General features: G+C 45.5%; 2 protein-coding genes across 3 annotated transcripts in view; one reads left to right on the top strand and one right to left on the bottom strand.

The window, feature by feature from the left end:
- The window catches only part of SMYD1 (SET and MYND domain containing 1), a 26,858-nt gene extending 15,204 nt beyond the window's left edge, over positions 1-11,654 (top strand). Inside the window, exons 5-9 of one of the 2 annotated variants that reach the window (XM_021535739.4) lie at positions 766-958; positions 4,391-4,483; positions 5,505-5,668; positions 7,185-7,353; positions 9,415-11,654. In XM_021535739.4, the coding sequence (XP_021391414.3) occupies positions 766-958; positions 4,391-4,483; positions 5,505-5,668; positions 7,185-7,353; positions 9,415-9,573 (778 nt within the window). In that variant the 3' untranslated portion in view covers positions 9,574-11,654. The remainder of the gene's footprint in view (positions 1-765; positions 959-4,390; positions 4,484-5,504; positions 5,669-7,184; positions 7,354-9,414) is intronic. The other variant, XM_021535738.4, reaches the window with a different exon arrangement.
- On the bottom strand, positions 11,617-14,743 carry FABP1 (fatty acid binding protein 1). The gene is made up of 4 exons (XM_021535740.4): positions 14,576-14,743; positions 13,360-13,532; positions 12,251-12,343; positions 11,617-11,742 (listed from the first exon to the last, which is right to left on the bottom strand). The coding sequence occupies exons 1-4, from the start codon at positions 14,640-14,642 to the stop codon at positions 11,692-11,694; spliced, it is 384 nt and encodes a 127-aa protein (XP_021391415.1). The 5' UTR covers positions 14,643-14,743; the 3' UTR covers positions 11,617-11,691.

The raw sequence follows: 14,743 nt of genomic DNA, 5'->3' as shown, positions 1-14,743 counted from the left end.
TCTCCACATTATTGAAGACCTTTTGCAGGGAATGACATGAGGGAAAGGCAGGTACAAAGGTCTGGCTTTCCAAATCCCGTTATCAGGGCCTTGCCATGGATTTCAGTAGTAGAGGTTGGCAACTGAATTGTGGTAATAGGTCAAATGAGCTATTTAAAAATAGACTCTCTCCAGATAATTACTTCTAAGCTTTTATGTGGAAATGCATGAGCAGGGTGAGGGCATCTCTTATGCAGCAGCCAGAGGGAATTTGTCTTAACTTTTCAAAGTGAGAACGATACCGAAGGCAGCAGAGCTCAGGATCTGGGAGTATAGCCAGGGGTGTGTGGGTAGCATGCAAAGCAGTACTTAAAAAAAGACCCCAAATCCAAACTCAGCATTTTGGTGTGTATTTCTGATCTCAATGTTTTTTCTTCTGGTGAGATCTCCTGCAACAAACTAAAAGTTGAGGTCTAGGTTCAGCCCCCATATGGATAAATGAATGGAGCCATAACCTCTTTATAGTTCAGACCTTTACATATCCCTGCCAGGGACTTGTAGAGGGGCAGGAAAAACTGGTGTGACTGTGTTCTTGCTCTGTATTCAGTTGACCAGGCTGCTGTTCCCCTCTGCACTGCCTCCCTGAAGCCTTAAAGCAGCGCCTTAGGGCGAGGGCTCGCCCCTGCAAGGCAGGGCAGGCTGCAGGATTTGTCCCTGCTGGCTCTGTGGCTGCACTTCTGCTTCTGCTGCTTCTCCACATGCACATCTCATCTCCTGTGCCCCTAGGATCGAGCTGAGGGCCCTGAACAAGATTTCCCCGGGGGATGAGCTGACGGTTTCCTACGTGGATTTCCTCAGCCTGAGCGAGGAGCGGCGGAAGCAGCTCAAGAAGCAATATTACTTCGACTGCACGTGCGAGCACTGCAAGAAACAGCTCAAGGATGACCTGATGCTGGCAGTGAAGGCAGGGGAAAGCAAGGTATGGTTTGTCCTGCAGTGTCCAAACCCAGTGGTGGCTGCATCTCCTCTACAAGGCATCTGTGGGTCTCTAGGACTGTGGTTTCTCAGCAGTCTCGATAGTCTCGATGGTCAGATTTTGGCAAAAGCATGACTAATGCCAACGTAAAAAAATGAGAACAGATCTGGACCTTGATTGGGCACAACACCAATTCAAGCCCACCATGCAAGGCCAGTCCTTATTATACAAGGTAAGTACAGTTTTTAATTTTAAAAAGCCTCCCAAAGTTGCCTTTAACCTAAAAGTCCAACAATAGACAGAATAAAAAAAATATTGGAAAATTAGGGCCAGAGCTGAGAAAAATGTTGGCATTTAGATTGTGGTTTTTTGGGTTGTTGTTTTTTTTTTTTTTTTTTTTTTGGGGTTTTTTTTCTTTTGTTTGGTTGTTTTTTTTTTTTTTTTCTGAAAAACTGCAAGGGACTCTACATTTTGAGTGCAGAAGGAGAAATGTGTTGCAGGTGATCCATGGTGACAGGACTAACGAGTGCTGCTGAAGCTCTGTGGTTTGTACCATCACACAGGCTGCAGGAACGTGGGAAGCCTGAACTCCCAGTCCCTCTCTGCAAAGGCCTGTCACAAGGAGTTTGCACCATCACTTGACATTTTTGCATGCTTGCTGCAGGCAGACTGACTGTGAGGAATTAACATGTTGAACTGCTCATTTTTAAGTAATCTTTCTTTTCCCTGGAGGTCTCACAAGTCATCCAGCAGGAGAGTATAGGGCTGTGTCTTGCTGTTGGCAGTGGGATGTGTTGCTTGGGCAGCAGCTCCAGTTTATGAGTGTGCTGGCAGCTCTAAGAGTTTCTTTTTAGTTCCTCTGCCCAAGGATATAATTGCTCATAGGTTTTGTGATCTCTGGCAGTGCTAGCTTGGGGATTTCTACTCCTGCAAGCCTTATAAAGTGTATAAAGGAAGGTAAAGCAAGGCAGAGCAAGTCATTGATCTGCAGTGTTGAGCAGTCACACCATGAATCAGACAGTACAACCCAGGGGATGATGTGGAGCAGGGGGGAAACAAAACAAAAAAATTGGACTGAGGAAATGTGACCTCACAGAAGCAGTGCCAGCAGGAGAGCCCCAGTGAGATGCAGCTTCCTGGGAAGGAGCACAGAACTCTCAGCCCCCCTCTCAGGAGGTGCCAGGAAGCCAAGCTCAGTCCTGCAACTCTTCTTTCAGAGACATGGCAGCCAAGAAAGGCTGGATGCCGTGGAGTGTAACTCTCTCCTTGAGAAAGGTTTAGAGGAATAGTATTGAGCTGATATAAGGGAGCTCCCTTATAGGAGACAGGAGATGGGACTAGAGGAGATCCTTGCCTTGCTGGGTCAAGTTCTCCTCTGGTACAAAAGACCCTGCTATATAACTCCATTTTAAATTATCAAGCTTCATCTTACAACTAATCCTCACTAATGTACTTCTCCACTTATAATATAAAGTTGTCCCAGAACTCAGTTCTCTGATGCAGAAGGATTTTTATCTGGCTTTCTGCAGGAGTATTTTTGAACACATTCTCCAGTAGACAGCATTAAAAAAAAAAGTCTCATCCATCATTCAACACCTGCTATCAAGTCTTGGCTGAACAGAGACCATGAATCACAGAATGATTTGGCTTGGAAGGGACCTTATAGATCACCTCATTCCATCTGTCCTACCCTGAGCAGGGACACCCACTAGACATGCACCATCCCCTTTCTGTGAGCATTAGAGGTGTTGTGCAGCACACAGCAGGAAAACATGCACTTCTGGGGCAATGTCCTCCACAATCTGAAGTGCTTGTGCAGAAAAAGCCTGTGAGTATGCAAGGTGCATGATTTCAGCTATTAAAAATACACCCCATCCACAGACAATAAGTATCCAGGCTGACCTCACCCGCAGAGCAGTTGGCTGTGTCACGTTTCCTGAGCTCAGACACACTTGCCTGGGGGCAGCAGTGCTCACAGCTGCTTGGAAAAAGTGCTAGGAATACATGGGAGATGGACAGCTTCCATCCTCAACAGCTGCTCTGACCTCCAGTCCTTCACCCCTTCCAAAGAGTAGCCCAGTTCCCATTGTTTAGAGTGGCAACTGACTTAGAAGTCTAGTAAAGGCGAGGGAGGATTTTTATTAGACAAAGCCACTGTGGAAATGCTGTTTGAGGTTCCTATTCTGGGAGCCTTGACGCAGACAGCACAGCAATGTGATTTGCACTGACATTAACATTGCCTTTGGGTGTGCTGCTCAGACAGCTGCCCAAAGCTGATTAGCTACAGTAGCTTCAGTAAAATGCTATAGAATAATAAATCATAACACAAATGGTAACATAATAACATCTGTAACAGATCGGGGTAAATGGGTCAGAAAATTACTGGTTTTCCTTCAATACTAGAATTCGAAGAGGATTTCCCAACTAGATGAATTTCAGATTCCTCAAAAGTCTAATTGACCATGTGTGGAAAGAAGACAATAGACAGCCCTATAGTCCTGACTCCCAGTCTTTGCATCCTTCATTGCAATATGGGGACTCTGCTTTTGATCTACACCCAGAGGTCTTTCCTGGCTGCTGGCTCTGCTGTGTGTCTCCAGACCAGGCTCTTCCCAAAAATTCCTGGAGTCACGTGACTGTGGGCTGATTTCAGATTTCCTCATTTATGAAAAGGAAGGTCATGATAGCTGGAATAGTTCTGGAGTGCAAATTTGAAGGGCTCAGAGAAGCAGAGGATGAATGGTTCTGCTGGATATCATGTTATATTTCAGTATTAAGGGAATAAAGAGGTGGCAACTAATAATGAACTCATTAGTGTCTTGCCAGGTGTTCCTACATGTGCTTCATGTCTCTAAATGCATGGTGAAACACAAACTTCTTTTAGGTGTGCAGGAAAACACATTTCCCTATCGAGCTGAAATCTGAGCTTAGCCATCTTAGGCTATTTGGAACTAATGACAGCATTTGTCAGGGTAGGTAAAATCCAGGGATCTTTCCTATTCCACTGATCTCTCATTCAAGAGCCTCATTTCCCTCTAGCAGCTGCACTAAGAGCACCTGATATTCTCCAGCTGGGGCCTTTCACAGCCTCTTTGGTATCTCAGGAGACCTCTCAGTTGCAGGCTGAATTCTGTCCCTTTTCCTGAAGGGAAGAGTGGTGGGGAGGGTTGAGGAATCTAGCTGTGCATATCAGAGGCACATGGCCACTACCCTGATGGGCAACACTCCCACTGAAGTCAGCAGGACTTTCACCTTTTGACCTGGAGCTGGGACCATTGCAGCCTTGGGCAGGTCTGAGGAGCACACTGGTATTTACAAGCAGCAGTAGGAAGTGGTGATGTGGGAAGCATCCCACCAAGCTGATTTCAACCAATATACCTTGGCACATGTGAGGCAGTGCATTGTCCTCACTGGTTTTCCTGCTGCTGTCCCCAGCCCTCTGCAGACACAGTGAAGGAGGTGATCCAGCTCTCCAAGGACACCCTGGAGAAGATCAACAAGGCCCGCATGGAGGGACATTACCACGAGGTGAGTCCTGGTACTTCTGCTCTCTTGCTGCACACACACTGCCTAGGAAAGGAGGCCTTGTTCCCCTCTAGATTCCCAATTTATAGCTGAAACTGTAAAGCACAACCATGTCTGAGGCATCCCAGACTGATTTTTTTTTTGTAGTGATGACACAAAGAGATTCAGGTGACTTCCAGCACCTCTGACTGACACAGGTGTTGAACCCAAGGCTCCTGGGTGAAACTCATGATTTACAGGTGTAACAAGTCAGCTCTGCCAGGTAGCCTCAAAAAAAGAAGGACAGTGGGTTTGGGAAAGGAACAAGACCATCAGGGGTCTTTGTGTTGATCTCTTTAGTGCCTTGTGTTGCTCATTTGTTAGGTGCTGAGGATAGGTGTGTGGTTTGGGTGAGCCATGTCCCACCTTAGAGTCCAAGCTATAAGGGCAACGGGTGAGACATCTCAAGTATTTTCTTTTTTTTCCCCTCTTTTGCTCACCCAGGAAATATTTAATTGTTCTCCTCAGAGAGCACTCCAGGTTCAGTAGTGACCTCTGGGTTGTAACTGTCTTTGGGAAAAGGCTGAAGCCCCCTAGAACAGAAATCTGGACACTGACCCATGGCTAGATCAGGCATGGAACAGTGCAGCTCTGTGTCTCCAACCCCAAGGGGTCATTAGGAATATTCCTTGCATTGAATATTTTCAGGAGGCTGGTGGATGGCATTGGAGTATGAGTCCTGTAGGTACTTGGTGTTTGACAATACCCAGCCTCCTGGAGTCTTTCTTCTCCTGAGCAGTACAAATCACTTTTTCCTCACCTCAGTTTTATGAGTGTAACCCTGGGAGAGAAAGCTGTGAGTGCCAATCATTTTCCTAGGCTGATGTTTCTCAACATATCAAAGGACACCCTCCCTTCCCCAACCTTCACAGAGGCTGGCTCAGCCTCAGGGAATGGCATGGACTGTGCAAACCACGGGGTCTTGGTGTGGCAGCTTCAGGCCCAAAGGTGCTTGGACTCACCCTTGCTGTCCCTCCACACTCAGGTGGTGAAGCTGTGCCGTGACTGCCTGCAGAAACAGGAGCCTGTGCTGGGGGACACGAACATCTACCTGCTGAGGATCCTCAGCATTGCCTCCGAGGTGCTCTCCTACCTCCAGATGTTTGAGGAAGCAGCTGACTATGCCAAGAGGATGGTGGATGGCTACCTGTACGTCTGTGTCCTGCTTCTGGCAGCTCTCTGTGCTCGTGCCTTGTTAAGCAGTGCCTTACAGGAATAATTTTCTTAGTCTGCTCCCATGAGGGCAGTGGTGGTGAAATTCCTATGGGAAACTTTTTATACCACCAGACAGAGAGGGATCCCTTCTTAAATGCACAAACACCTTAATTTACTAAACTGGAACTGGCAAATTGTTTAGGAACATCTTTCACTGGCCTTTTTGTTTTGTCTCAGAGCCATCTCAGGGCTGCCCTGATAGCAAGACACAGAGCCTGGGTGCAGGACACAGAGGCTGTGACTGCAGGAGATGGCCTGTTCCCTGCACCCTGCAGGAAGGAGAGGTCAAAGAGAAACCATGTCAAATGGCTGTCACTCAAGATATCTCCTCACTCCTGAATATTACATGGATTTTGTCTTGGCTCATTATATAGTTCTGTGGTAAAAGCTTAGTGAGAATAAAGAAATTCAGGTTTAGTTCACATAGATCCAGCATAAACCTCACATTAAAAATTAAGTGCTTTATTATTACTGAGGTTTTATTACAGGACTGATGAGTATTTAACAGAAGGGAAAAAGAGGAAAGAAAGAAAAATAATGGAAACTGTTGAGAACAGAGAAAAGCCAAATTCATAATCTTATTCATCCTCCTGCTGAGGACATCTCACACTCATTACTTGTCTTTTTGGTCAGTTCTACCCCAAAAGGGTGTTATATTTTGTTCTTTTGCAGAGGGGTGACAGAGTCACCTCCCTGGCTTGCAGGCCTAACAAGCAACTTCATGTCCCAGCCCTGGTGCTGAGCTAATTGACTGAGAGAGAATTCTTTCTTCTTTGTGTTCCTCAATTTTTCAGACCATGGTGAGGACCTTGGTAGTTTCCTTTCTTGCTTTAAGTGCCAATTCAAATTCCAAAGAAACCCTTGAGGGCAGGTTTTCAGCTAAGTCCAAGCAGTTTCTAACTCTGCTTAATCTTTTAAAGTTGGATGTAGAGGAGAAGTTACATTTTTCCCTTTAGGCACTTAAAATTCCCAGATGAAGGGATGCATCTGCAGAGGGTGAGATGCACATTTCTGGAGTTTCTGGAACCATCTGTTTCTCTTCCTGCTCTGAATGAGGAGTTGGTGATTGTTGCATTGTAACCCCACTAAGTGTGTCAGGTTAAGCTGGTGCCAGCTGAGCTGTAGGGTCAGATCTGTGTTCTGTTTGTGCCAAAATATTGATGGAGCGTGGTTTTCTTTTGGCATGAGATGACAGAGCTTGGTTTCCTCCAAGCCAGGAGTTGAACTTTCCCAGTCCATATCCCATTTTTCATAACTCATGTCCCTGTACAGCTCTGTCCTTGTGTAATGTGTTCCCGTCCCTTTCTAAGAAGAGCACATTTTGGGGGCACTGGCTGCAACAAGCTCTTCACCTGAGTAAACAAACTGCTCTTTGGCAAACATATCATGTCAGTGACACTTTTGAGAACCTAGATTTCTCCTGAACTAAAATTACCCAATGTTTTTCCAGGAAAATTTACCATCCCAACAACGCGCAGCTGGGGATGGCCGTGATGCGGGCGGGAGTGACTCACTGGCACGCTGGCCTCATTGAAGTTGGCCATGGCTTGATCTGCAAAGCCTATGCCATTCTCCTGATAACCCATGGACCTTCCCACCCAATTACCAAAGACCTGGAGGTAGGTGTCATCTCCTGTCTTGTCTCTGCTCTTTATCTGGGCAAAATTACAGTCAAGTCATAGAAACAACAGACTGTAGAGATGAGAGATGTATTAAGTGCTGACTGCTTCTCATAATCTAGATAAAACCATTAGTGCTGTGGTTTTGTCTAGATTATGTTACATTCTGCTGGGAAATGCATGTCCTTTCTTACTGGAAATTTTCATCCCTGAAAAGCAGCTTTTATTTTGCACCATAACATACATGGGAAATGGCAGCCGAGCCCCTGAATCTTCTTTGAAATTGCTGTGCCAATAGACAGAGCCCCCCCATTCTTCCAGCAGGCTGATTTCACTGCTCTCGGAGGGATGACATTGGAATTTGGGTATATCAAATCACATGTGGTGGATGTGCCCAGTTTCCCACCTGATTTTCTTTATTGGTGTCTATTCTTCTTTATTTACCACCTTCTCAGCAGTAGTATGTTTTTTCCTCAGATGACTGATAGGTGCATTTCCTAGCTTAGAGTCAAGAGTGGAGATCCGAGTGAATTACATCTGCTCAGATGTGAGGAATTATTTACAATTGCAACTGGGGAATCTATTATTTCTTTGGCCCCTAAGTCCCTTCATGTGACCTGTTTGCTTTATAGCATTCTCCTTTATTACCCCCCAAAAATTATAGGATACCAGATGAAATCCTTTATTGATGTCTTAGTCCTCATATAGCAGAGCTATAACCTTCACTGGTACAATTTTATATCTTCAGAAAAATTAATATCTACTACCTAAAGCCAACCTGTTGACTGTTTCCATATGTGCAGCAGAGGATGAGATACCTCCATTTCTGTGCTTCCCTTCACATTTTAGGAAGAAAATAGCAGATATATGGCACATGCTTATCTCGGTGCTCCTAAACAAAGGATTGAATAAATGCACAGAGAGGTGTAAAAATATATCCTAGAATTCCTTCTGATCCTCTGTTATAATGCAGCGCTAAGAATGACTGCTGCTGCTGAATCCTGGGGTATAAAGGGTGCAACTGTGGGACTGAGCAACCCTCTTCTCCCACTTGAGGTGACCCCCACCCTGGTGATGGGCCACCCCAAGGGCCAGGCCCTGTGTGTGGATGGGAAATGCACTCATTTCCTGGCTCTGCACAGCATCACCTCCAGGTCCTGCATCACTTTTTGGAGCATGAGGCTTCCCAGTAGCTTGTGGGAAAGCTGGATGTGGGAAAGGCTGATGCTTTCTTTAGCACGCCAGCAAATGAGAGTGAGAAAGGAGCAGAATATCTGTGTCCAGCCAGCTTTGGTCCTGCTGGTGGGACACTGAGGGCAAGGTGCCTCAGTCACTGCATGGCCTAGGACATCCCTTGGGAACAGTGCCTGATAGTGGCAGTTATTCCAGTTTGAAAGCAAAACCAGTAAGAGACTCCAGGTCAGAAATACAATTTATTAAGAAAAAAAAAAAAACAAAAACAAACCCACACAATAAAATACATACAATAATACAAAAGAAAAACCACTGACAGAGTCAGAATACAACCTGACACCCTGCTCGTTAGGGTGGTGGCAGCAATCCAGATGGAATGGTCTTGTTGAAGTGGTGATCCCATAGAAAAGATCTAGTAGCTCTTGTCTTCTGGAAACCAGTGGGTAAGAGCTGCTTGTTCTGTCCCAAACCCCAGATTATATCCAGGTGAGGATGCTTAGCTCCTCACCCCTGGGCAGAGCATCTCACAATGGGCTGCTACCATTCTGTGAGTTGTGGTGGGTCCATTAAACAGAAATGGCCCCCAGAGGGATTTATCTGTGGGTCATGGGCAAGGCATTAACAGGAGATAAGGAAAAAAACCATTGCCCTCTTGGTTTCAACAGCTCTTGAAGATGGGGATAGAATACATCTTTATATTGTAACCTAGGACAGCAGCGTTTGACTTGTGTGTTTTGAGGGGATAGAATACATCTTTATACTGTAACCCAGGACAGCAGTGTTTGACTCGTGTTTTCAGGGGATAGAATACATCTTTATATTGTAACCTAGGACAGCCCAGGGTTTGTAACCAGCTGTGTCCCTCAGGTCATGCGTGTCCAGACGGAGATGGAGCTGCGCATGTTCCAGCAGAATGAGTTCATGTATTACAAGATGAGGGAAGCTGCCCTCAAGAACCAGAAGATCCAAGTCATGCCTGAACCCAGCAATGAGACCACACCAAGCCTCTTCCACAAAAAGGAATAAACCTGGAGCTTGACACCAATTCATGCCTGCAGGGTAACATCACCCATGGCACTTCCAAACACTGGGAATGTGATACAGCAATGTGATATATCCACAAGGATTGTTTCCAGTGGCACAAGTCTGTCAGCATGGACCTGCTGGGGGAGCATCCTGGAAACTCTTCTGAGGGCTTAAAGCAGAGAGGTCCCGGCAGAAACAACATCCCTTTTTCTATCACTAAGGCATTAAATAATTAAAGAAAAAAAACAGTTAGAAAATTTACATTTTTATTGGAAGCATGTTTCTTTCTACGCATTCTGATTCTGAATTCCTTTGTTAAATTTTGATTGATAGATTTTTCTTAAGGGGTTCTACCACTTCCTGGGGATGACATAATTTCTTTCCAGTGGTGTCCATGGGAAGATAGAAGTGGGAAGCCAGTTACAAGAAGTGTCATGTACACCTGTGGGCAATGAAAGCAAACTGAACAAGACACACAGATGGTGTTTTGTGTTAAATGATATTTTTTTTATGAAAAACTGCTGAAAAATGATTTTGCAGCTGGCACAGGTGCAGCATTGAATTGTGGGCCATTTGCAAGTGAGACTAACTGGAATCCTTACACCAAGATAAGTTAATTGAGATAAAGTATTCTCCTTAATTACAAATCAGAAAATGTCTGCAGTGATGGACATGGGGCCATGCCAGAAGCCTGTTGCTATAGTTCAGTGCACTGGCTGAGAGGATTGTTCTAACTAGACAAGCAGTTTCCAGGGAGGGGAATCCATCCTTCCTCATCAGGGTCTCTGATGCCTTAAAACACCTGCCTTTTAACTTAGGTGTTTAATCAATTTTGCACTGAGGAGAAAAGGGATAGTACAAAGAGCAGCTGCACTGAACTGCCAATAAAAAAATGTATTTGTTGTCTGCCCATATGTCTCAAAACCCAGCTGATTTCCTGCAGATTTTCAGTGGCAGCCAGGAGGGGGAAAGGTTTATTCAAGAATCGCCTACCTGCTCCTCAGCACAACAGCAAGTAAACAAAACCAGATCTTTTCCTCTTTGACATTTCTCATTAATTTTGCTGATGTTTCTCCAGATCTGAGTTCACTAAAGACCAACACCTGATTTTTAGGCACAGTTTAGCTAAGCCCTTCCATTTGTCTGTGAGGTGCCTCTGCTGCCCTGTGTGACAATCCATATTGGTTCAGTTCTTGGCATGAGGATCAATGTTGATCTGTAATATGAAAACCTTTCCTGAACACAGAGGAGTCCTGACAGCAGCCTTGGAAAAGGCAGATAAGAGGAAAGAGTTTCCCTTCCTGTGTGCAGCAGAAAACCACAGCTCCATTTGGCCTGAAGTGCCAAGCAAGAGTACAGGAGATGACTTTGGTGTTTCCTCTGTCTACACTATGAACAACCAGCCCATCTCCTGCAAGAAGAGAAAATCTGTATTTCACCCTGGAAGAAGTTTTTTATTCCAGTTCAACCCAATTTACCAGGTGTAGCTTGGGGTGAAACACACACTGGATACCTGTGGCAGTTGTAACCCTCCTGCTGGGAAGGGCTGGGGAGGAGATGGGGATGGGGTGGCCAGAGCTACAGGGCTGGATCCTACTGCAGAGGTGTGAGGATGAAGACAGCAGCTGGTAGCCCATGCTGGTTTCTTTCCCAAGCTTTGCAAACAGGATCACTGGCACTTCCTTGACTCCACCTGAACCACCCCAAATCCTCTGGCCCCGATGGTCACTCTGATCACTTTGGCCATGTCTGCAAGGAAAGGGAGCAGAGCCCTTTTCTTGCCCAGTGCTCCCCAGCCCACATCAGCCATGGGTGCAGGACTCACTGGGGCATTCCCAGCGGGCTGCTGGCAGCTGCTCCCAGGAAAGGGCTGGAACAACACTCATCAGCATGTGTCACTCAGTGGCTCTGAGCCTGTGCCTTGCCTCAACTCCATTCTCCAGCATCAGTACACCCTTAGATCAGTTTGCTGCCCAGTTTCTACCATTGCTTCCATGAGCTTTGTAGGCTTGTGTCTATTTATAGTAGCAATGAAGAGGTTGATGACAGAGGACTCAATAAAATTTTTATTTTAATGGCCACATTTTACATAGTAAATTATTGGCATATATAATCTTTCTAGATTCTCTTGCTGACTCTCTTCAAGGTGAGGTCACCCATGGTCATTGTCTGAAAAAGTAATGGAAAGTGTTATCTTTTTATGAATTTGTAGAATCATTGAATATCTCAAGTAGGATAAGGATCATCATGGTATTTAATTCCAAACTGTACTTAGGATCTGGTCTTGCAAATCAAAACAGGACTGATCCCCAGTCTAACTCTTATAAACTGGATTTTTAAAGCTTTGGATTTCTTCATGAATACCCCAAAGCACATAGGGATAGGCTGGCATCCCTCAGCTGGGATCAGTTTGCCTCACCTTTCTTCTCTAAGAGTGCACATACCTGTTCCTCTGGGTGGGTGAGATCATGCCCTCATAACCTGAAACTTTGATCAGCTGTGCCTAAACTGGGATCTTAAAAAGTACTTTATGGATCATACTCTAAGGAGAAACTGCCTTCAGAGCCTGTGTGCAAGCACTTGCTCTGCTCCAGCACCTCCCAGTGCCCGTGTAGCTTCCTAGGCCAGGCTCCTGAGGGCAGCCCTGTTGTTCCAGCCATTGCTCTTCTACACTTACGTAGGTGATGGTGTCTCCGTTGAGCTCCGTGACAGATTTCATCCCTTTCACCTGTGTGACCAGTTTGTTGTTACCCTCCATCTGCACAACAGCCTGGTGAAAGACAGAAGCATTCATGTTATTGCTGGAGACCACCTTGACCCCTGCATGCTCTCCTTCCTCTGCTGTAGCAGGAGGGGACTGCAGAGCCACCTGAGCTGCACATCTAAAAAGGCTGCAGACAGCACCAGCACCCCCAGGGCAGCTGTCACTGATCAATAAAATTAATCAAATAAATTAGAAAGCAAAGCCCATTTCTGTTTCTCTGTTTTGCCCAGCTATGTGTTCATTTGCCCTTGAGCTGCTGATGTACAGAGGCTAAAAGTGTTCTAATAGCTGCTTCCCCCCGGTTTATGCCAAAGGGAGTGCAGTGATGCTGGAAATTGTGACACAGCTGGTAGAGCTCTCAGAGCCCCATTCACAGGGCATTTCCTTGGTGATCACCTCTCCTGCTTTCAAAAGTCCCTGCAGTTCCATCTCCTCCTGAGGCAGAGATGAGCGGCAGATTTTGCCAGTGGTGTTGCCTTGACATTCTATGAACCATTGGAAACTAATATCCAGGAAAGGGACCACCCAAGTTCAAGGGTGGTAACTCCTCACCTTGCCAAATCATCTCACCCAGGGTAATCTGAAGCAGTGGGAAAGGCTAGCAGAGAAGCTAACAGCTACTGGGACTTAAAAGAAGAGATTTATTGGTTTATGACTGATTGTCTGATTTTCTTGCACTACCTTTGAGTCAACAAAATTAAGGCAGAGGTATGTTTTGTGTTGCAAGATGACACAAAGTCAATCCTTTTTCATCTCAAATCTTTCAAAACTCTTCCTGTCAAAAAATTTTACCAAAGCATCTCTATCCTCCTTTTCCAAATGGGATATTACAACACTGGCTTCTAGTGTTTTCCAAAATGACTATTAAAATAGATTCAGAAATACAAGGCTTCTTCTGCAGGAAGTGCAATGCATTAATTAATACCTCTGGTATGGTCAGTCCCTTTGCTCATATGCAGAGGGAATGGCTAGAAAGGAAATATAATATCCCTGAGCCCCCATGGCCCTGGTTGCTCACTTACCTTCACTTTCTCTCCATTCAGCATCTCTATGTCACTCTCCTCCCCAATGGTGAACTGGTTTTTCACCACTTTGGAGCCAGTGGTCACAGTAATAGTGAACTTTTTCCCATCCTGCACAATTTCTGAGATGCTCTTGAGGTCCTTGCCCCTCTGGATCTGGTCCTCAGGGAGCCCTGCCAAGGAACAAGAGACATTCAATGAATGGTGGAGCCATCTGTGGGCAGATTGCTTCCACTGAACAAATCAATGTAGTAGGATTTGGGGGCCTACTGTTGGGAAAAATTCTATTCCAGTGTGGAAAAACCTTTAAATGATGGTGCTTTCCCAAGAGCCATAGGTCCCTGAGTCTGCTGAGAAGGAAGATGAATACTGTCATCCTGAATTTATGTGGGAACTAGACATGTCCTGTGTCTTGCTGACCTGACTGGGAGCACAAACACTCCATCCCTGTCTAAAAATAAATTTCGCTTTCCTTCCTTCACTGACAGGTAAGGAAAAATTGATTAAATCAAGACAAAATAAAGGAACAAAATTTTTTTTATGAGATTCAGGGTTCCTCAGAACAGATTTATAAAACCTTCTCCCAGAGCCTGAAGGTGATCTGACAGGTAGGGCCCTTCTGGCACATAACCGTGCAGAAATAGTGCAAAGCCCCCTGGATCCCTGCAGAACCACATTCACTGTCACAGAATTCCCTGTTCCTTCCACAGAAGTGGAAATATATCAGACACATTCATCATTTAAACAATACCAACTATTTTTCTGATGAACCAACTATTTTTCTGAGGTTTTGCAGCATTGCAGAACAGTGGCTGAGCAATGTCCTGCTTGCCCTCAAATTTCACAGCCTGATGGAGCAGATCTGCAGTGTCCCTAAGCCACCAAGGTCCTGGTGGCTTATCACGTGTGTGCAGCACTCAGCCACGCTGGCCAGTGGCTGCAGAACCTGCCAGGACTGACTTCCTTCAAAGCATAAAACTTCACCCATCATCTCCTGGCCCCCCCACCCCAGACAGAGAGATGCTTTCTCTTCTATTTTGAGATCACATCTCCACACAAATACATTTAAAATCCCAATAATTACAAGGTGACAGAGAGAAATAGCAAATCTCAGAGATGTCCCAATCTACACCATCAGCACATCAGCACAGCTGGCTCCCAAAAATCAGTGGGATCTGCAGAGACAAAGCAGTACATAGCACATGCAGGCACATACCGAGGGCTCTCATAAAGGGCTCAAAGTTTTCCTGGTGCTGGAGCTGGTATTTTCCAGTGAAGCTCATGGTGGAAAACTCTATGTGCTCCTAACACAAGAGAAGGTGCCTTGCTGGTAAGCAGAGCTTGGTTTTATATCATCCTTCTGCCTTAAAAGTTGGCCAGAGGT

The sequence above is a fragment of the Lonchura striata genome, chromosome 4 (assembly GCF_050655825.1).
Source record: "Lonchura striata isolate lonStrDom1 chromosome 4, ASM5065582v1, whole genome shotgun sequence".
NCBI lineage: Eukaryota > Metazoa > Chordata > Aves > Passeriformes > Estrildidae > Lonchura > Lonchura striata.
Note: the sequence above shows the minus strand (reverse complement) of the source record. Positions and strands in the feature narration are given on the sequence as shown.

Excerpts from the sequence above, each read along its gene's own strand:
- FABP1 (XM_021535740.4), bottom strand. The coding sequence starts at position 14,642 with ATGAGCTTCACTGGAAAATACCAGCTCCAGCACCAGGAAAACTTTGAG. Across the intron at positions 13,533-14,575 it reads GCCCTTTATGAGAGCCCTCG|GGCTCCCTGAGGACCAGATC; the intron begins GTATGTGCCTGC and ends GTTCCTTGGCAG. Across the intron at positions 11,743-12,250 it reads ACGGAGACACCATCACCTAC|ACAATGACCATGGGTGACCT; the intron begins GTAAGTGTAGAA and ends TTACTTTTTCAG.